At 34.6% G+C, this 24,715-nt stretch overlaps 1 protein-coding gene and 1 non-coding gene across 2 annotated transcripts; both read left to right on the forward strand.

Annotated features, from left to right (window-relative positions):
- The first annotated feature begins 5,429 nt into the window (after window positions 1–5,429).
- On the forward strand, window positions 5,430–5,930 carry LOC145270259 (uncharacterized). Its single transcript, XM_080125901.1, has one exon. The coding sequence runs from the start codon at window positions 5,430–5,432 to the stop codon at window positions 5,928–5,930; it is 501 nt and encodes a 166-aa protein (XP_079982027.1).
- Window positions 5,931–23,436: 17,506 nt separating this feature from the next.
- LOC145271551 (U1 spliceosomal RNA) lies at window positions 23,437–23,599 on the forward strand. Its single transcript, XR_013865961.1, has one exon. It is a non-coding gene; the product is annotated as a U1 spliceosomal RNA (small nuclear RNA).
- Window positions 23,600–24,715: the final 1,116 nt, after the last annotated feature.

Genomic DNA, 24,715 nt, shown 5'->3' on the forward strand with positions numbered 1-24,715 from the left:
GTTATTCTGAGACTGTTAATAAGTACACAAACCTCGATGCCTACTCCCTGCCCCGGCTGAATGACGTAGCGAATAAGGTTGCTGAGTATAATGTATTCAGCACAATCGACCTGAAAAATGCGTATCACTAGATCCCCATCAATGAGAATAACAAACCCTTCACTGCTTTTGAAGCTAACTCCGGTTTGTATCAGTTCATCCGAATACCCTTTGGGATTACAAACGGAGTTGCTTGTTTTCAGCGAATTGTCGATGAAATTATTAGTTCTGATGACTTACACGATACCTTTGGATACAATATTTTCATCTATGGAGCAACACGATGAGAATCGGGCGAAATTTATCAACGTAACAGAAAAACGGAAAATTACGCACAATAAAGAAAAGTGCGTGTTTTCTGTAAATGAACTGAGCTCCATTGGTTATATTATTATTATTATTATTATTATTATTATTATTATTATTATTATTATTATTATTGAGATATATCATTGGACCCAACGGTCAAATTAAACCCGACTCCGAGAGGTTGAAGCCTTTAAAAGAACTCCCTTATTCAACTGACTGCAAATCACTCAAGCAAGCCCCGGTGTTTTTCTCTTATTATTCAGAGTGGATCCATAGATATTTTGATAAGATTCAGCCTCTTATTAAGACCAAATTATTTCCCCTTAATCAGGTACTCGAAATGCATTTGACAGTCTAAAGCTAGATATTGAATCAGCTGTAATAAAAACTATCGACGATAATGTTCACTTTGAGTTGGAGACTGATGTCTCTGATTGTGCTCTTTCTGGAGTCCTCAACCCAAATGGTAGACCAGTTGGTTTTTTTCTCACGAACTCCACACGGCTCTGAACTAAACCATCCAGCTGTTGAAAAGGAAGCGGCTGCCATTATAGAAGCAGTTAGACATTGGCGCCATTACCTCTCGGGGAACCACTTCAAACTTATTACTGATCAGAAATCAGTAAAATTTGTTTACGACCAAAATCACCATAGTCGAACCCCCCCCCAATAAATTGCTCCGTTGAAGATTGGCACTTTCATGCTTCAATTTCGACATTATCTATCACCCTGGTGAGAATAATCTTGTAGCTGACGCATTGACACGTGCTTCTTGCGCTATTGTGAATAGTAGCAACAATCTCCTCAATTTGCATCAATCTTGGATTACAAGGCTGATGGTCTTCATAAGGAGTAGAAACTTCTGTTACTCTCTTGAGGATATTCGGCAGATGACAAAGGACTGTATTGTTTGCAACAAGTGTAAAACAAGATTTTTCCGCCCTGTTGATGGGAATTTAATCAAATCAACACAATCTTTCGAGAGGTTGAACCTCGATTTTAAAGGATACCTACCTTCATCTACCCCAAATTAGTATATATTGGTATTAGTTGATGAATCCAGCCGCTTACCATTTGTATACCCTTGCAAAGACCAATACTCAGAGTGTACTGAAATCTTGCTCCCACCTAGTTTCTATATTTGGCATGCCCAGCCATGTTCATTCAGATAACGGGAGTTGTTTTAAGAGTGATGAGTACAAGAATTATATACACGGCAAAGGAATCTCCACCAGCTACAGCACTCCATATCACCCGCAGGGAAATGGTCAAGTTGAACGAATGAATGGAACAGTGTGGAAAACTATTTCATTAGCATCGGAAAAAGGTTTGCCGACTGAACACTAGGAAAAGGTTTTAGCAGACTCCCTCCATTCCATTCGGTCTTTAATATCCACAGCCACAAATGAGACACCTTATGAGAACCTGTTTAAACTCCACAGAAGATCAGTGTCCGAGACAGCGGTACCGTCTTGGATGACCGAATCTGATTTTGTTTTAATGCGGATACACAACCGGTTAACTAAATATGAACCTCTGGTTGATAAGGTTGAACTTCTAGATGCTAACTCCCATTATGCCTTTGTTTGATCTAACGAGGGTAGGCAGATGACTGTATCTACACGTGACTTGGCCCCGTTGAAGGACTTTCCATTCACCGATCACCCACATGACTCGGAAAACTGGAATGATACACAAGCAGATCAGCAAGAGGAAAATTCACCCCAACCACTAGAACCACCTGTTTTGCGACGGTCAGAACGTAGTAGAAGACCACCAGATAAGTTGAATTTGTGATTCTAGAGTTTAGTGAATCTTGATTAAATTTATTTTGCGCATCAGAACTATTAAATTGCCCTCCTTGTGCCGGCTGAATTACTGAGTTTTAACATTGTGAACCTGAACTATTAAACTACATTCCTTGCATTGGTTGTGATCAACCCACCTTCATACACTTATACTTGAATGAACTTTCCACCCACGGCAGGAACTTTCTAATTAAATGGAGGGGAGAATCTTGTATTGTGTTTCGTATGGATACGAAACTTCCCAATGGCACTCTCCCTGACGAAACGCTAGCTTTGTATACTAGTCCAGTAGTGTCCGCCATGTTACTTTATAGTTGTCGTCGGACCCGACGTATCGTTCTTTGTGCTAAAAAAACTTGTTTAAAGAGCATACACTATTTGTTTTAATTACAACACTTATGTAAAAAAAATAATGTGTTAATATGTTTTATTGCTGGTAAAGTTTATATAAAAAATGACGAGTCTCCTGTAACAAAATAATAATAATAATAAAATTCTCCTTCCCACAAAATTTCTAGTTTTGTCGGCAGGAATCGCATTTATTCTGTTGTCATGTTCCTAACTGTTGACTTTTTCTTATTCTGCGACCATTTATCCTTAGTAACAGGTTTGGTCTGATTCAATTTACCAGCTAGTCGAAATCTAACGTGATATCATCAATGCTCAATTAACTCATCGAGATAATCATCTATACAACGTGATAGGTATCAGCAGATAAACAAGATCTCAGTAGAAAACAGTTTATTTCTTAATAGAGAACAAGTCATCAACCCAAGACCCTTCCAGAAGAAAATTCTTGAACAATTACATACTTTTACGCATTTACGGCATAAAAACAATCCTGCGAATTAGACAGTATACTGGCACAAGATCAACATAGACATAACTGACATGTGCAAAAAATGTATAAAGTAAATATAAAGAGTTCCAAAAAGCTTAGCAGCTTATACGTCTACTAAATCAATAGAAACCAACAAAATCATGAACCTATTTTAGACATATTTTTGGCGGAGTCGAAAATCACCATTAAATTGTACTAGAGTATGAGGTGCGAACACAACCATGATACTATCTAGGGATTTACCTATTCTCGTGGGATGCGGAAAACTATCTGGTCATTGCGAATTACTACAGCAAATACATGCAAAGTTGTATGGAAGTTATCAGAACGGTGAGTTAAAATATGTGTTTTCAACTAAACAAATATTTACTGAATATGGCATACCATCCACCATGAAGTCTGACAATGTTGCTCAATACAGCAATGCCAAAACCGAAACTTTGAATCAAATTTGAATTGCAGACATGTAACATCATCAAAACATTACCTCAGATCCAGCTGTTTTTTTAGAAACAAATTCAAATAAAAAACATTTAAAAAATCACGAGTCAATAAATATATTGATCAGAAACTTGCTGAACTAATCTTTACAAGAACAGTAAAGTACCACATTGTTTACACAAAAAGTCATTCCATTAATTCTTACTCATTTTTGTGTAGGAAGGAATATAGTATGTTCTGGTAGGAACGTCTTTTATGATTGACTACATATGTGACACCGGTGAAATTGTAATTTTCTTCACATGGTGTATGGTACGACTAGTTTGAGTGCATATATGTTTTATCAATGAAATAAACATAAAATACACCAGTATATTGGAATCTTATTCAGACCAGTTATTTTATTGTGGTCGCATGAGGTTCACCTACAGTTTTGTACAGTTTGTTTTCCAACTTCTAACCCTATTAAAGGCATGATTATCTATGCTGTTTATGTGTTAAATTGTGTCGAGAGAATGTTTTGAAGTTTAAAGTATTGTATCAACAATATCACCCACTACAGCATTAAAAGCATTACTATAAAAAAGATATACAATCAAACAAAACAAAAAGACTCTAAAACTCACTGCATAAAACAAGGCTGACCCAATCAACTTGCACAAAATATTAAAACTTTATCAAGTTTTCTCCAGCTGATCAAACAATAACTAAAATACAGAATAACAACAGATTTCCTGAGAGAGTTTCTATACAATATGTTATCATGAGGGTAACTAATTTTTATTAGCTATAAGCAAAAGATACACAAGATAAAGTATAGTATATTTTTTAAGTTTTGATACAATTGGTTTGGAAAATATTGTCTAATTTTTAATGTTTTTTTTTAATATTAGGACAATTATATTACTTCGTTTACTGTTTTCAAGTCATTTAAGGATATTAATAATTCCTCTGTAGCACTCGATCTTCTACGAGATAAATTTTATCCCCCCCCCTCAATACATTCCTATCATGTTAAACGCAGGTTGTAATTTTATTCTAAATGACATTAAAGGCGATTTATATATTCTCTCTGTACTTTATCATTTATTATCAGACATTATTGAAATATCCTTACTTGTGTGCAGTTTTGGTTCAGGTTTTTATTAACCTTTTTATTTATTATCAAACGCTCAAGCGTTGTAATATCCTTACTCCAATAGATCATCTCTATCAACTTCTTTTTCAATACTTGGAAAAGGGTTCGGTTCCGCAAGACATGCGTGACACCAACATCAGAACGCTTTACCATAATAAAAGTGATCACGGTGATTGTAATAATTACCATGGCATCACTCTGCTAAGTTTTGTTGGAAAGGTCTTCACTCGTGTTGTATTGAAAAGACTCCAGTCACTCGCAGAGAGAGTTTAACCAGAGGCGCAATGCGGTTTTAAAGCAGAAAAGTCAACTGTTGACATGGTATTCTCATTACAACAACTACAGGAGCAGACGAAATCACTGTATCTCGCTTTTATTGATCTCACAATGGCATTTGACCTGGTTAACAGAAGCGACCTCATTATGTTACTACAAAAAATAGGATGTTTCCCAAACTCGTGAGATAGCATGTTCCTCCAAACTCGTGAGAATGATCACCTCTTTTCATGAAGACATGAAGGGGGTCCGTCAAATTCAATGGATAACTTTCAGAATCTTTTCCCATCTTCAGTGTTGTTAAACAGGGCTGTATTCTTGCCTCAACTCTTTTTGGCTTATTTTTCTCACTTCTATTACTATACACTTTTCATGAAGTTGGTGTCTATATTCGCACAAGAGGAGATGGAAGTCTTTTACACCTGGCCCGTCTATGTGCCCTAATCATGGAAATGCTGTTTGCAGATGATGCAGCATTAGCGGCCCATTCTGAGGACCCCCCCAACAACTCCTTGACCGCCTCACCCGTGCTTACAATGAGCTTGGTCTGACAATAAGCCTCAAGAAAACAAATGTCATGGTTCAAGATGTTAGCAACGCCCCCTGCATATCCATTGGAGATCAGACACTAGAGATGGTGAACGACTTCACCTATCTAGGATCCATTATTTTCAACAACCTCTCACTGGATGCCGAGCTAAACACCTGCATTGGAAAAGCAGCAACAGCTATGCCCAGCCTGACAAACAGAGCGTGGAATAACAACATGCCGACTAAAACAATGATGAGGATGTATCAAGCCTGTGCCATCAGCATGTTATTCTACTGCAGTGAGACATGGACCCTCTACACACGTCAAGAGCGCAGACTAAATGCCTTCCATTTGCACAATCTAAGAAATATCTTAGGCATTACATGGCAGGACCGCGTTCTGAACAAAGACGTTCTTGCCAAAGCAAATCTTCCAAGACTGTTGGCCCACCTCTCCCACAGACGTCTGCACAAAGACATCATTTATGGCGAGCTCTTAGCAGGCAGTAGACCCACCGATGTTATGGTGTGTGCAAAAGGGAATTAAAATCCGGCAACAACAACCCTGTTGACCTTGAATCCTATGTTGCAGACTGTGACTCCTGGAGAGTCAAAGTGAAGAAATGCGTCCGGCTGAGCGAGGAGAGAAGAGATGAACAGTGGGAGGAGAAAAGAGACAGGTGCAAAAGGACAGCATCAGCAGCAGTCACAGTTGCCACCACTCATGACAACTTTCAGGCACGATTCTCTATCGTCTATCTAGACGGAAGGACGCATACAATAGAACAGGTGATTAACTCTGTTGGCGGCCTTGGTGCAGGTTGTAAGCATTCTAGCATTTATTAAGAAGCAGATTTTTTGGCAGGTGTACATTTTACTAATCAAGCCAATAAATGCTTAGATTTCCTTGCTTTTTTGTCGTGCTAATCTGCAACTTGTGCTTGATGCCCAAACACTTCATATATTTTACTTTAGATTGAATTTTTCATAGATGCTAAGTCAGGGAAGGGAATTGTGTGCTGATGAGGGAGTAGATTTATGTGTTTCAATCATTTTGGGTCTAGAGTTAATTTATTGCCAGAAAAATTAAGTAGACACGGGTGTGGCATATTTACATATATTGTTTTTCCCTTTTATGATGTTGACATCATGGATTGTCGTTGTTCAATTGGTATTGTTTAATAACAGTGTTTTACCAATTTTGTATATGATTTTCTTTCTATTACAAATGATTGCAATAGATCCGCGTCGGGCACTCTATCATGTGACTTTCATAATTAAAACCATCGTGGAGCACAGTATCATATCATTTATAGTAATAAATTCCAGTAAATTTGTACATTACTAGATTTCTATTAAATCTCATATCATTTATAGTAATAAATTCCAGTAAGTTTGTAAATACTAGATTTCTGTTTAATCACATGTTAATTTGAATATTTTGCATCTGAGTATGTGATTTACTTTGTTTCATGACCGATTTGAAGTATTGGCAGTTTATGATCAATCGAAAAGGTAATATCACTCTAAATGAGAAAAACTACTGGAATTTACTTTTCATAACAAACTGACTCCACTTGACTATGAGAATATAAAATCCTACTCAAAATATCACCTTGTAAAACTTGAATTTATAAAGTCGTCAGATTTTTTAAATTAAGGTAACTAATAAATAGTAAAAATGACTCTTGTTTTTGTTTTGTTTTGTTGATGTTCAAGTGTTAATTCAATACATAAATACATAGTTTATTTAATACATACAATATGCTTAAGTAGCAGAATTAATGTCTCAAACATTTAGTCAGTAGTAGATTTATCGCCTTGATTATCGCTTTAAGAATACATAATATAAACTGTACATTTGCAAGATTCATTTTCGCATGTTGATAGCAGGGGTTGTTATTTTCAATATAAAACGCCGAATGTTTTGTTTAATAATCTAATCAATGCTTAGATTTGTTTGTTGCTTTTCACAAACCTCAATAAAAAATAGGGAGAGCATGTGTTGAAGTATACTGGTGTATATACATACATACATACATACATATCTATCTATATATTTGATGTGCATATATATGTGTCAGGTTGTATAGCGTCAATGTAATCCTCTTCATAGATATTTGCCTTTGAATGTGTATAGAGTTCTCTCTCTTCTAGTTTGTAGTATATAGCGCCATTTTTGTAGGTATATACACACGTTAACACTGTTCACAACCGCGGCAAATAATGTACGCGATATAATTATTTTAACATGATGAATTGAAGTTTTTGTCATTGTGGCAGGTAAGACAAAAGCAAAATATACCTTATCTTTTACTCAGGTTACAAAGAATATAACTGTACCCGAGTGAAACACTATATCACCAAGTTATATTATAATATAGCTTTATTCCATGTCTGTAACTTCCCTAGTAAGTCCATCTGCTTTCAGAGATTGCAATAACAGTCACCAATTAAGTCATCTTATAGTTTACAGTAAAAAAAAAACTAATTGTAATAATTCTATTTTGGTTATCTTACATTCCAACATCCCTTTTGTGTGAATTCTCTTTTGATTATTTTTGTATCATAGTAAATTCCATTGGTAATCAATCAAAACCAAGATTAGAATTTTCTGCTCCTTTCTTTTACCCTTTTTGGTTGTTAGTGCAGAACCGTTTCCTTCTACATCCTGTGTGTTCTTTTTAAGCTACACTCAAGACAATAATTGTTCATAAATGTTGTATGTAACTAGAGACAAAAGCGTATTTTATTCATCTGTATTTTATTTGTAAGGACGAAGTGTTTGTCTGTTAAGGAGATATAAGACTTGTATGAAGCAATGCTCCTTTGGATTTCTTACAAATCAACAGATTAAACAACAACTAAAATTGTTAATAATTTATGCTACCAGAAATTTTGTAGAGTATTCATCACATTGCGATACATTCAAGATCTACTGGATATGTTGCTTATTTTCTGATCATTTTGTTCTAGCTGAGAAAAAGCATCCTATCGGATGCCAATCAATCACCTGTTATCTTATACATTACGTATCGTATGCCAAGCAATAACCGTTTATCTTATACATTACGTAGCGAATGCAGAGCAATCACCTGTTATCTTATACATTACGTATCGGATGCCATTCTTATACATTACGTAGTGTATGCCAAGCAATCACCTGTTATCTTATACATTACGTATCGAATGCCAAGCAATCACCTGTTATCTTATACATTACGTATCGGATGCCAATCAATCACCTGTTATCTTATACATTACGAGAAATATTTAACATTCTAATCGCAATTGTTTAAATATATGTAACTTAGTTTAAAATGTATATTTACAAATAGTTTTGGAATTTTTCTCAGTGTAAATTCTTTTACATAAAATTAAACTTTAATTCTCATATAATTTAGCATTTCGCCGTTATTTTTTATCAGAATAAATGCTTTACAAGAATATGACTTTTGTCAAGTGTTTGTAATTTTATAACAGTTTATAAACGAATCCGAAAAACTGATATAATTTAGCATCTCGGCTATATTTTATAGCAGTTTCAGCAAATTAAGTTGTTCCTTCTATGGGCTAATATTTAAATTTCATTATGATTAAAATATATACCAGAATTTGTTGCTTTTATAACTTGGTCTTCTATGAATTGTGTCTCATTATTACTTGCGATTTTTATTAGCGTTTTTGCTTTCATAAAAATCTGTATAATATGTATATATTTCAGAAACAACACCCTTTCTTTATTTTTAAATAGTGTAGAATATTTTAAAATCTAAAATCAATAATATTTTTATATTTCAGAGACAATATCATTTTCTCCAATTTCTTTATTTTTACATATTGTAGCATATTCTAAAATACAAAATGATATTTTTATATTTCAGAGACAATTTTACCACATTTCTTTATTTTTATATATTGTAGAATATTCTAAAATCTAAAATCAATAATATTTATATATTTCAGAAGCAATTCTTTATATTTACATATTGTAACATATTCTAAAATATAAAATAAATATTTATATATTTCAGAAACCATGTCGTTTTAACACAATTCTTTACTAAAATAGATATTGTAGCATATTCTAGAACCTAAAAGAAATATTTATATATTTCAAAGACAATGTCGTTTAAACGTGTAAATTCTTTACTTTTACATAATATAACATATTCTAAAATCGTGTTGCATATTCTAGAACCTAAAATAAAAATATTGATATATTTCACAGACATATTATAATAATTTCGAATTGTTTCATCACTCATGAATTATTTCACGTTTGTTTTATTTAAGCTCAAACTTATTATATGAAAAATGCAAAATTTTAGAATAAAGCTATGCACATAGTTTGCAGAAAAACAGTTTCCAATGATTTGCTTTTTCATGTGTATCGAGAAACTTAATAAATAATAACAAAAATCGTATCATAATAAAAAAACATAAATAGGTTTTCCCTAGTCTTAGTTCTCATATTGGACTGAAAATTTGATTCTTAAAACAAACATATCAGCATACTTAAAACAATGTTGATTTTCGTTTTGTTTTAAATTTTCTTCATTTGATGATTGTAATGCTGAGTATGGAGCAGCCAAACATTGCTTTTATTTAAAACAGTCAAAAGCGCTTTTTGTTCCTTGTCTGAATTTCTTTTGCATTTGGTTCACTATTTGTTAGGTAGGGTTTCAGGTTCTTCATCATAAGCCATGTGGCACCTATAATAATTGGTATGACTGATATCTCCCTAAGATTCCTCAGTGTGAGTTTTCATATGCTTAAGTAAAGTTGATTTTTTAGAGCAAGAGAATGCACACACCTCACAAGAATATGGCTTTTCCCCAGTGTGAGTTCTCATATGTATCACTAAGCTCGATCTCCGTGAAAAAGAATATCCACACACTTCACAAGAATGTGGCTTTTCCCCAGTGTGAGTTCTCATATGTATCACTAACTTCGATTTTTGTGAAAAAGAATATGCACACACTTCACAAGAATATGGCTTTTCCCCAGTGTGAATTCTCATATGTATTACTAAGCTCGATTTTTGTGAAAAAGAATATCCACACACTTCACAAGAATGTGGCTTTTCCCCAGTGTGAGTTCTCATATGTATCACTAACATCGATTTTTGTGAAAAACAATATCCACATACTTCACATGAATACGGCTTTTCCCCAGTGTGAATTCTCATATGTGTCACTAACGATGATATTTGAGAACAAGAATATCCACAAATATCACAAGAATGTGGCTTTTCCCCGGTGTGAGTTCGGACATGCCTCACTAAGTCTGATTTTTGAGAAAAAGAATATCCACAAACTTTACAAGAATGTTGCTTTCTCATTTTTTAAATTTTATTTTGTAATTTTACTTCTCAAAAATCAGGTTTGCATATGTCTCACTAAACTTGAGTTTGCAGATCATGAATATCCACGTACTATAAAAGAACATGACCTTTACCAGTGTGAATTCTCATGTTTCATAAAAACTGAATATTCAGAACAAGTTTCATATGTATCACTTTCTGTTTGGTCTCTAAGTTTTACTGAATTCCAGGACAAGAATTCATCTAGTCTTGTAGAGTATACAGTTTCGTACTATTACTTGAGGTAAAACCACTTGTAGAAGGTGCACCATTTCTCGTAAAAGCTAATATGGGTTGGCCATGGTGAGGAGATCTTATTTGGGCTGCGAATACAAAATGTGGTTTTGAATATTTGGTCAGGGTTTACTTATATGGAAAATATCATCATGCCAGATTGTTCTGACAAACCCCTGTACAGATAGACCTTAGACATTCGAGGACAGTGTCTAGTAGGCGTTCAAGTACTCAAATGTCCCAGTAAACCGTATTTTTATGAGAAATACTCCCCACCCACATATCCTCGTCGATCCCTTGAGTACAATTGTCTGGATCTGTTTGGCATTTGGTTCACTAGGAATATTAGTTAGATAGGACTTCTGGTTCTTCTCCATAAGCCCGGTGGTACCTATAATAACTGGTATGATTGATATCTCTGTAAGATTTTAGTTTTTCATACAATACATGAGACCTTGATATTTAGTCTGTTTCTCCATTTCAGCTCTGTTAAGACCTCCATCATTAAGGACATTCACTTCAACCAAGGTTGCGTCTCTCCTTCTGACTAATCCCATATAACTATGTCAGGTTTGATAGCAGCATTTTTAAGGTAGCTGTCCGCAGGGATCATATGGTCATAATATTTGATATATGTCATTTCCAACTGTTCTTTCAGTTTGATGTTCCCAGAACTTACTGGTACACTGGATGTTTATCATTTTACAGATAGTCGAGTGGATGTGGAGTGTGTGTTCTCAAATGTACGAGTAAACCGTATTTTGATGAAAAAATACCCATACATACACACAAATCTTCCAATGGATGTCGCTGTAGTCTCTCAAATGAAGTAATAAATGTTTATAGGTTAAAGTTTAAAAAAGTATACTCCATTGAAATTCAATAATAATAGGGTTTAATCGGGAACATCTGCAAAAAAATTGTATAAATTCAATATTTTTAGTATTCGTATTCAAATATTTCAATTCTGTTTGTGTATTGTTGTCAATATGAATCAGTATTGATAATAATAATAGATTGAACTCGCAATTTAATTTTCAATCCATATGAAATACATTTAAAGAATTAACTAAATATTTTCTAACTTGACACAGAGCCAATCGATCAAGGTGTTGCTTAAGATATAATCTAGTTGACATTACATCTAGCATTGTTTTTATTTCATCATTACGAGAAGAAATAGATTAATATTTATCTATACAATATTGCAATGTACATATATATACATATATATGTGTTTGTGTGTGTATAAATGCACATCTTAATGTAACAATGATAGTAAATTAAAATAAGTCAATCAAAATAATTCATATACGTTTTTGCTTCCTACAAACATATACATGTAAGTGATATATAACTTACATAGAAGTGATATATGAAATACATAGAAGTGATATATGAAATACATAGAAGTGATATATGACACATAGAAATGATATATGACTTACATAGAAATGATATATGGCATACATAGAAGTGATATATGAAATACATAGAAATGATATATGAAATACATAGAAATGATATATGAAATACATAGAAGTGATATATGAAATACATAGAAATGATATATGACATACATAGAAGTGATATATTACATAACTAGAACTGATATATTACATACATAGAAGTGATATATGACATACATATAAGTGATATATGACATACATAGAAATGATATATGAAATACATAGAAGTGATATATGAAATACATAGAAGTGATATATGAAATACATAGAAATGATATATGAAATACATAGAAATGATATATGAAATACATAGAAATGATATATGAAATACATAAAAATGATATATGACATACATAGAACTGATATATTACATACATAGAAGTGATATATGAAATACATAGAAATGATATATGAAATACATAGAAGTGATATATGACATACATAGAAATGATATATGACATACGTAGAAGTGATATATGAAATACATAGAAGTGATATATGAAATACATAGAAAGGATATATGAAATACATAGAAATGATATATGACATACATAGAAGTGATATATGAAATACATAGAAATGATATATGAAATACATAAAAGTGATATATGAAATACATAGAAATGATATATGAAATACATAGAAGTGATATATGAAATACATAGAAATAATATATGACATACATAGAAATGATATATGACATACATAGAAGTGATATATGAAATACATAGAAATGATATATGAAATACATAGAAATGATATATGACATACATAGAAGTGATATTTGAAATACATAGAAATGATATATGACATACATAGAAGTGATATATAAAATACATAGAAGTTATATATGAAATACATAGAAGTGATATATGAAATGCACAGAAATGATATATGAAATACATAGAAGTGGTATATTATATACATAGAAGTGGTATATGAAATACATAGAAGTGATATATTATATACATAGAAGTGGTATATGACATACATAGAAGTGATATATGAAGATGCAAAAGAATAAAAATATATAGAAACATTTTCTTAATATATGCATGCTTAGTTGCCAAATTCTATGCACAGTGTACGAGGCATAAAAATGACTAAGTTCAGTATTCCCCCCTATTTAGCCTCAAAAGTCCCCAGAGGACGTCAAATTTTGGTGAAAATGAACAAACTGTGCAGTTTTATGCCTTTACATATGTAAATCTGAGTTCGGCACAATGCAAAAAGAAAATGAAATGACTAAATCTATCATTTTTCCAATCATTTAGCCATAAAAATCCCCAAGTTCAACACCATGCAAAACTGCTTAATACATGCAAATAATTTTGAACAAATATGGTAATATACTCCCAAAAATGAAGTGCTTTTATAAATCCAAAAAGAGCCCCTAGGGCACACACAAAAGTCATTAGGAAATATAGACAAACCAAATTATATAGAAATCAGTCACATCTTATCAAAAAGTTTTATAAAAATCCAAGGCATCAATTTTTTTTGAATAAGCACAAAAGGGCCAATTTTAGCCATTTTTACCCGAAACACCCCCCCCCCTTCCAGAGGGAGGCAACTGGAGTTTTCCCGGAAAATCCGTACTGTTTCTGTTTTAATCATATCATTTCTAATGTTAGCGCAAAATTTCAAAAAATTTCAAGGCGTAGATTTTTTTAGAAATGTGCAAACAGACGAATGGGCAAGGGTGAATTTACAGGTCCACCTTGCTTTTACTGGGGAACAAAAATATCCGTTCACACTTAATTCATCTGAATGTAAAAATTATTTGTAACGAAGGGCGTCTAATTTATCTTAAATATTTAAATATTAGCAAGACAAAATATGTAGGCGTTCAGCATTAATGAAAACACCATCATATTATTCTTAAAATAATACTACTAACTAAAAAAAATAACTTTGATATATTGCCTGGGCTAATTGTTTCATTAAAAACACATAAATCAATTAACTCACATTTTATAATTTTTCCATAATTCTTGGATATGTTACTAATTTCGATGGGAAAGTGGTTTTGATCAGGATTCCTAACCCAAATCGACCATTTTGAATCTTGGGAAAGGTTATGCAGTTGTACCAAGGAGAGGATGGCTTGGTGAGATCTGTGCAGGTAACGCGTGAGGATGGGTCCCTGCAGGTGCACTCGTTGAAAAACCTTTACCCACTGGAGTAAGGACCAAGAAAGTCCTACATATACAGGGTGGCCATGACCAGGAAGAGCACACCTCCCTTGATACGGCATCTGAGGTTCAACCTGCAGGGGGAGAACATGTTGGGAATTACCCAGTGTGCAGTTTACCCGACGATGGGAGTCCCATGGTATGCTGCGACAGATGCGATGACCAGTTTCATTTTTCATGCATAGGCCTAAGTCAATTTCAACTAGGGGAAGAAAATTTGTATTGCCCCTTCTGCCTTCAAGAGAGCACTTCCACAGAGGAGGATTTGCCTTCCCCGCAGCCTGATTGGCACGGTTTAGAACCATCTCTGGTGGACGAGGAGCAAGATTGCATTTGTCCGGGATGTGGGAATACGGATGATGGAGTGGCAATGATTGGCTGCGATGGTTATGGTTAGTGCTTCCATCATCCCCCTCCTGAAGAGGACAGCTGGTATTGTTATAATTGCCAAAAACAAGATTGAAAAAAAAAATATTCTTGTTCGTTTGATTTTTTTTTCTGAAGATGGGAGAGTAGAGGAAATAATTCTTTACCTCTGACAACAGAAAGTTGCTTGTTTCCTTTCTTTTATGAGGGTTTTTTCACGTGCACCTGATTTTTCCTTATGTGGGCCAATGCATTTTACTATTTAAGGCTGTTTTTTTGTGAGTACTGATCCACTAGGTGTATCAGAATTTTTGTAGGAATTTTTGACACCCCTAACACGAATAAAATATAAAAAAAGCTCGTAATTTCTCTGTTAAAAGTGGGTTGTTTATTTTCTTTATGGATTATACTTCCAAAATAAACTATTAAAGTTGTTTTAAAAGTAATAGAAATATTTAAAAAAAAAAGTAATGAATTTTCCGAACTCAATATTTTTCAATTTTTAAACTTTAAAAATCTATCAAAATTTTTCTATTGATTCTATTTTTACGATATTTTCAGGGTCAATGTGAAATTTTATGTTCTTTATAATAAACCGAATATAATATTTTAGAGTAACGTTTTTTTTATTCACGATCCCCCATTTTCAAGTCTCTATTAAAAAGTAAATAATTAATTTACTCACCGAAAAGTAAATAATTAATTTACTCACAAATTGAAGAGAAAAGGTCAATAAATATATATTCAAATTTAAAACAAAAAAAACGTAGTGTTTTTTTAGAATTTTACCTGTAAAGTTTGAAGTTTAAAACCCTTTTTTTTAAACAACGTTATTTGTTTTTTTCTTTTCTTTTTAATGGAACCTTTAGGGATTGAATTACATTTTTCGAGGAGTTATAAGCTTGGAAAGACAGGGGGATCGAATAATTTACGTCTCCCATTTTGAAATGTCTATTAAAAAAGTAAATAATTAATTTATGTACCAAAGTCTTATGTATCACAAATTGAAGAGAAAAGGTCAATAAATAATATATTCAAATTAAAAAAAAAGTACTGTTTGTTAGAAATTTACCTGTAAAATCCGAAGTTTAAAACCTTTTTTTTTAATGAAACCTTGGTCCTTGCTCCTTTAATTGAAAAAAAAAATTAGGGCTTGACTTACATTTTTCGAGGAGTTATAAGCTTGGAAAGATGGGGTGGAATTATTCACTATTTTCACGAAATTTCTGACACACCTACACAAATTTATCAACTAAATGATTTTGTGGTCGCAACAGACCAATCTGTTGCAACGTCTACAATCTTTCAGGCACTGTATCCTGGGAATTCGCCATAAATACATATTTGCTAAAAGTGGCCTAATAACCTTTCTAAAATCTAAAATATTGGATTAAACATAAAAATCAAGATTAAATCTCAAGCGACTTCATAGAATGCAAACAGGAAAATTATTTTTGAAAATCTTTCAGCAATTAAATTCGAAAATGCATGTTTTTTTACGCTCAATAAAACGAACTTTGAATAAATTTATTGTGTTTACTATAGGAAACATTATTATTTTCTCAGAAGTCACAAAACTTTTAGTTAAATAAGCATATTTTGGACAAAAACTAAATATCAGATGGAAAATATATAATCATATGTCAGCGCTTATATTTTCTAGAAGATGTTTTGGTATCAATGCAGACTGATCAGCGCTATTTTTTTAAATCGTATCTCCACGTTTAATTAAAGTTTTATGTTTTTTTTATTCAATTGTAAGGTTAAAGTACATGATACGTACAAAACACTCTCCTCTCCCCATGTTAAGAATGGCTTTTTAAATAATAACGTTATTATTTCATCACGGATCACTCTCTGCATGAGTACCGATTTTTTAACCGGAGACTTTTTTAATCACGTCTGTTATGAAGTATGAAGGAATGGATGGGTTTTTTTTTTTATTGTATTGAAATAAAAAATAAACATAATTAAATTTTTAAGATTATTTTTAAAAAGTTATCGAATGGAAATGTTTTTAAGTGTAAACATAAAAGAAAAAAAAAAGAAAACAAAACACTTACCTTTCATTCCACGATTTCAATACGAAAAAAAAAAAATAGGATGAATTCGTTTTTTCTTTTGTGTTTTGTTTGTTAGGATTTCTTTTATAAATTTATACAACTTTTGTTGTGTGTTTCCAATTCATTAAGAAATAAAATATATGAAAATATAAACGAATTAAAATTCAAAGTGTAACGATTTAAACGTGAAATTATTTAAAGAGAAAATCAACTAAAAAGAAAAAACAAACAATTTAGGTCAACGTAATACGGTGTAAAAATTATTTCGTTCCTCGTGTAAAAATGTTCGTTCAATCTGAATATTCAATTAATCCTCATAAAAAAAAAACAAAAACAACAAAAAAAAAACTAACAAACTGGATATTTCACATAAACAACTCAAATAAGAGAAGAAAATGCTCCAAAGTACAAATTACGAATTTAGATCATGCGTTAGTTATGCGTGCAAATTCGTTTCAATATCATGTGTGTTAATGCTTAATAAATAAATATTAAGACAAATTAACCAAAGGCAAGTTTTGTAAGATTAAACATTTTACATAAAATACATTCTTTTCAGTCCTCGGCGTGGGATGCAGGTAAAGAGTCCTTGTGCATAGCAGATCACAGTGTATATTTTCTGTCCTCGTTCAGTGTAGGAGAAATCGTTAATGACTAAAAAAAAAATTGTTCCTATCAAGTGTGCCTCAGTTGAGGGAACTGGATTTTCTCCTCATTAAAAGCGACTTTATGTATAACTTTTGGGGAGGCAATAAATAAGAACAACAGATATAATCTTTTTTGTTGTTGTTGTTGTTGTTGTTGTTAATAGTTATATTATTAAAACCAACCTTGTGTCTAACTCTGCATTTGTGGGGAGGCAAGTATATAGGAATAATATATAAAATCTTGTTATATTATTGAAAAACGTTCAAGGACAAAATAAACATAAGCCAAGCTTAACCAAACAACAAATACATAATTCATTAATGCAAATAAATAAATAAATAAATAAAAACAAACAAAAAAAAACAGAAAATTATAGTTACCTGCAATTCATCTGAAAATCTGCAATTCATCTTTCAATGAGATGTTATTCAATTTTATTGGTCCGGATGCCCTGCATAATGCTACAGAGGAGCAGCTGCTGGAATATATTAAATCTGTTGCCGTGAAAACCGTCCATCCCGAGGTATACCGTCAGCAGTTCTTTGTAATGAGACAAAGTGATGGGGAGACTATCACATCCTTTATTTCCCGGTTGAAATCACAAGCGATGCTCTGCGCTTTCAATTGTGGCAACCAGCAATGTACAATGCCATTTTCCGAAGACATGATCAAATCTCAAATCATTGCCAGATTACGGGACACCTCCCACCAGAGCAAAATTTTAGCAGAGATTACGTCCCTGCCAACTCTAAATGACTTAACTAGACGTCTCTTGACTCTAGAATCTACCGCCAGAGTATCAAACCACTTCCGACCAGCAGAGATCACACAAGTGGCCCAATTTAAATCTGCGTCATCAAGAAAGTTTTCACCACCAGACAAGACCAAAAATGATAATGGCAAATGCAAAGGTTGTGGACACAAGGCACACCCAAAAGGACGAAGACAATGCCCCGCTTGGGGCAAATCATGCCACAAATGTGGCAAAGAGAACCACTTCTCAACCACATGCTATGGCACAACATCGTCAAATGCCATAATGGGAGACTACCCAAATGACAGCCAAGATGAAGATTCTTCGTTCATATCGACAATGACTGTGCAACCTAAATGACTAGATGAAGAAGAGGGGATCCCGCATGGGTCATGGACCAACAGCAAGTTCACACCAAGCCGACCAGAGCCACCTCCATTTTTCAATGTTACTATCACATTAGATACAAAGGCCCAGCAACATCTCGGACGATTCAGACATATACATATGAAACACCAACCCGTCCAATTGCTCGCTTTGGCAGACACAGGAGCTCAGACAAGTACAGCTGGTGTGGACTTATTGAACAATCTGGGGTGCACTTCTGAACATCTGCTGCGCACCAGACATCGGTTACGTGCCGTTAATCATGACAACCTGCCCATTAAGGGGGCCTTAATTGCCACGATGTCACTCGGTAAGGCAACATATTCGGAGGTGATATACATCAGCCCAAGAGTTAAGGGCCTGTATATATCACAAACGGCCCTGAAAAAACTCCAAATTATCAACGACGACTTTCCAGCACAAATTAATAGTCTGGTAGCTACAACGAAGATGGACCACAAACCAACTGACCGAATGTTAGCCCCATGCGGATGCCCATACAGATCACCATGCCCACCACTGCCAGACAAGCTCCCGTTTCCTGCCACACCGGAAATATCGAGGAGAGATAGAGAGCTGGATCAAATGCTATTTTGCCAGCAGTGCATTTAATACATGTACACACCAGAAATTGCAGACCATGACCGGAGAACCGCTTACTATCACATTCCTCGACAACCACCAACCTAAAGCTGTTCACAAACCAATCCCTGTCCCTCACCACTGGAAAGAAGCTGTCAAATCCCAGCTTGATGCAGACGTAGCACTGAACATCATTGAACCAGTGCCAGCAGGGACACCAACGACATGGTGTTCGAGAATGATCACCGTACCCAAAAATGATGGCAGCCCAAGTAGAACGGTCGACCGCCAAAATTTAAATGCAATGACAAGACGAGAAACACACCACACACCCTCCCCATTCAATATTGTCAATACGATACCCCCAGGAAAAAAGAAAACTATTCTGGATGCCTGGAACGGATATCACAGTGTTTTCTGGCTGTAAAGGCACGGGATGCCACCACTTTCATAACAGAATGGGGCAGATAGAGGTATTTGCGAGCCCCCAAGGTTTCCAAGCGTCCAATGATGGTTACACAAAGAGATTCGACACCATTACAGAAGGTTTCCCTTGTGTTGCTCGCTGTGTGGACGACTCTATCTTGTGGGATGATGATATGGCACTATCCTTTTGGCACACCGTAGGATACATCATACTATGTGCTGAAAATAGAATAGTATTTAACCCAGAAAAATTCCAATTCGCAAAAGACAATGTAGAGTTTGCTGGCTTCGACATCAGCTTAACAGGGTACAAACCATCTCAAAAATTACTTGAGGGCATCAGAAACTTCCCATCACCGACAAACATTACAGGAGTTAGATCTTTCTTTGGTTTGATTAACCAAGTTTCATATGCGTTTGCCCAAGCACCCATCATGTCACCCTTCAGAGAACTACTGAAACATAACAGCAGGTTTTACTGGGACGATACATTGGAACAACTCTTCCAGCAATCCAAGGAAACAATCCTAGAAAACATCCGGGATGGCGTTCGAACATTCGAAATAAATCGCCCAACATGTCTGACTACAGACTGGAGTCGAACAGGAATAGGATTTACCCTACTCCAAAAACATTGTGCATGCCCGTCCACAATGGACCACCGTTGTGGGCCAGGACATTGGAAAGTTGTATATGCTGGCTCCCGATTCACTAGACCTGTTGAGAACTGGTATGCACCAATTGAAGGGGAAGCATTAGCTATAAAGTTTGGATTGGAAAGCTGCAAAATCTTTGTTTTAGGCTGCCCCCACCTGATACTTGCTATTGATCACAAACCCCTTGTGCCGATATTCAATGATCGTAGCTTGGACGAAATAAAAATCCCAGGATTTTAGATATCACAGAGCAGACCCTGATGTACCAGTTCAGGGCCATATCAATACCAGGCGACGCCAATGGTGGAGCAAATGCCATGTCCCGTATCCCTACACATACCACCAAGGTCGCAGCAGCGGAATTGGATAACATGGAAGAAGCGTTGCAAGCTGGAATAGAATCCCGATACAACCAAGAAACATCTCCTATCAAGATGGTGCGCATACAGCAAGAAGCCGTGATGGATCACCAATACATTAACCTCGTGGAAACAATAGAACAAGGATTCCCTGAACACAAGGATCTTCTACAGCCAAATATTAAAGAGTTATGGAATATGCGAAGCGACCTATATACAGTTCAGTCTCTAGTATTCAAGGAAGGCCGCATATTAATTCCAAAAAACCTACGTCGCGAACTCATCGACCAACTTCATGTTGGCCACCAGGGGGTCAACAGTATGAGAAGCAACGCCAGACAACGTTTTTTTTGGTCTGGTATGGGAGCACAATTGCAGGAAAAGCGCAATCAGTGCAAGCACTGTAACGAAATTGCATCATCAAACCATAAAGAACCTGCAATGGAGCCTGTCCACCCAGAATACTCTTTCCAGTCGACAGTAACAGATATTTTCAACATGGCGGGACGGAAATATATGATATATGCTGACAGATATTCAGGTTGGACAGAGGTATCTTCAATGCAACAAGACGCCAGGATCTCCACAGTATGCAACATCTTACGCAGGTATTTTGTGAATTATGGTGTGCCGGAGGAAATTGCTTGTGACGGTGGACCCCCATACAACTCTGATGAGTGGAGGACATTTCTCAAAACATGGGGCATATCCCTCCGAGTCTCGTCCGCATATTATCCACAAAGCAATGGCAGAGCTGAGGCAGCTGTCAAGCATATGAAGAGGATATTAACAACAAATGTTAGCCCCAATGGTTCACTGGATACGGATGAAGTGGCAAAAGCACTGCTACTCCATCGCAACACACCACCACCTGACATAGGTGCGTCACCATCAGAACTTCTATTCGCTCATCCCCTGAATAACCACTTACCAAACCCCACAAAATTTCGCCGTGAATTGTTGGAACTCGCCGACATGCGCGAGAGGGCCATTAACCAGCGTTTCCTCAACAACATGAAACACACTGAAAACAGGCAACAACTCAACCCACTAAGAATTGGGGAACATGTGTCAATTCAAAACCAACATGGACACAAACCACTGCGCTGGGATAACACCGGCACGATTGTTGAAACTCTTCCCCACAGACAATACCGTGTATTAGTTGATGGCAGCAGAAGAACCACACTCCGAAACCGCCGTTACCTTCGCAAAATAAGCACGGATAGCCGAAACCTGGCTCATGATGACACCCTACCAGATGACCTACCAAACAGAATCAGGATCCATTCCCCACAGTCACCTACAAACTCAACCCCAGTACGCCCAGACAGCCAACACCCTCAAATACAAATAACACCAACCCCACCTTCCACTCCAGGTACTCAAATAAAGAATGAACCCCTGAAAATGACAGATACAGGGCAGAATGAAAGATCTGAAGCTAGGTCTAGACCTATCCGTAACAGACGATTACCGTCTAGATTTAAGGACTTCCAGCTTGGATAATAATAATAATAATAATAATAATGATAATAATAATAATAATAATAATAATAATAATAATAAAAATAAAGACTTTAAATAAAAAATAAATAAATAAAAAATAACATGTAAACATAACACTGAGTTATGTACCCTTAACCCGAGCTCTCCAGGAAGGAGAGAGAAAAAGGGACTGTCATGGCGGACCCAATAAATGTACACATGTACGTCGCTTATTGAGGCTAACTACTGTGTCTTGTTGTCTTTCCCTTATGAGTGAAGTCCTTCCCTCTTAATTATACAAAGTGTTTTCTTTTCAGATTAAATATGTTTTTTAAGCCTTTTTCAAAGTGTTTTTAACAAGTTTATTAACTGTTTGCTCTTATTATAATTATTATTATCTCCTATTTGGTTTTATCGAGCTTTTACATCTGGTTGAGATTACTTTATAAATATTAATTCTTTAATATTTATAATATACTTTCGTTTTACCATCTTGGATCATTTTGGTAAATTTAATTGTAATTTTTATTTTATTATATATATATATATATATATATATATATATATATATATATATATATATATATATATATATATATATATATATATATATCCGTTCAAGAGTAGATAACTCTAATGGGGTCATATCTCTTTATTTTTAGATATTACAATCTCTTGCACTCGTCTAGGCTTTTTTATTGAATATTCTCTAACAAAAATGGCTGGGAAAATGGCTGGATTCTTCTATCTCACTGCTGATGCAATTTTTAAAATTCTTTTGACTCTCGAGTGTGTATTCATTGATATCTTATATGCTTTTATATAAGTGATGCGGTTTTCTGTTGATTAACTGTTGCTTCACAGTTACACTTTCTAAATGAAATTCTCTTGTTTTATTAAAGTAATTATTTTTCTTCTTCAAATTATTAACTGTGTCCGATATATACTCGCGCCCCAAACAATGAAAAGAATACGCTGTTGTCATAGCCCAAGTTATCAATGCCTCTCGGTGGTTAGTATATAAGTACGATATAAAAACAGTGCACATGACCCCAATAAACATACTTACCTGGTACCGAGGTTACGGCGATCAATAAGGTCTTTCCTCCAGAGTGAGACCCTTCCATTGCACTACGGTTGGGTTGACCTTTGCGATCGTCCCAAATGTGGACGATTCGGGTTCATTATTTTTAAGTGTGGGGTCTGCGTACGCGCTCACCCCGATAATTCAATCAATATCAGATATCCTTCTACTCATAAGTAAACAACCTTATTCTGGTCCGTAGGTCTACAACTCTCACCGATATTGTGCAAAAGCCACTTAGTTTCCCTTTTCTCCAATCGCCCATCTCTGTACGCGCCACAAAACAAGCGATTTTTCCAGATCAGTTTATCATCCACTTCTATTCCAACGTTCTGATTGTATCCAATCTGCATGTCCATATCAGTAACGTTTGCATTGAACATAATCTTTTCTGTTATATAAAAATCATTGATTTAATTTAAGTAAATAAGACAGTCCCTGGAGTGGTTGGTGCGAGTAAAAACGTTAGCTATGGATAAGCCTTTAACAAATAAATGCGTACACAGCCTCTCCTCCATTTTTTGAATGGGATTTGTGCCTAATTATTGATTTTTTTTTGTTTAACATTTGCAGTGGTGGCTCGTGCATGGGGCTGTAGGACTGCAGCAGCACCCCAAGTTATTTCTACACAATATTAATGATAAAATTAAAAAGAATGCGTTTTTTTATTATTATTTTATTTTTTCTATGTGTACATTATAAAATCATTAAGTTTAATGTCGGTATGTCCAAATTCATATAAAAACAAAAATAAAACTTGCTTGGGGCTGTGAAATTCACAGTTACACTTTCTTAATGAAATTCTCTTGTTTTATTGAAGTAATTATTTTTCTTGTTTTATTTAATGATAGCGTTTTCTCGTCATAAATGTTTATTATATCTACCAAGTGGATCTTAAGGATAGCATACTCAACCATTTTATATTTCTTTCAGACCCGCACCCCCTCAATTTTTTTGTTTTTTTTTGTGTTTTTTTTCATTTTATGTTGAATTTACTTATAACGGCACTAGTTGAATTTCAGAATCCCCCCCTCGCTGTTCTCTTATATCGCAATTTCTTAAACGCCACTCGCAAAAATTCGGAAAGTGATCACGTTTTGTTTTAACGGTTAATTTAAAAAAAAAAAAGTATTTTGGGACGCTGATATTAAAATTAAGTCTTTTCAAATCAGTTTGCTCTCTGAATACGAATGCGTGTTCGAGATAATTTTTATTTTTTTTTAATTTCTAATATTAATAACTACATTCTATTTCAG

This window comes from Euprymna scolopes, chromosome 46, assembly GCF_053919585.1.
Source record: "Euprymna scolopes isolate OS-2025 chromosome 46, ASM5391958v1, whole genome shotgun sequence".
Taxonomy (NCBI): domain Eukaryota; kingdom Metazoa; phylum Mollusca; class Cephalopoda; order Sepiida; family Sepiolidae; genus Euprymna; species Euprymna scolopes.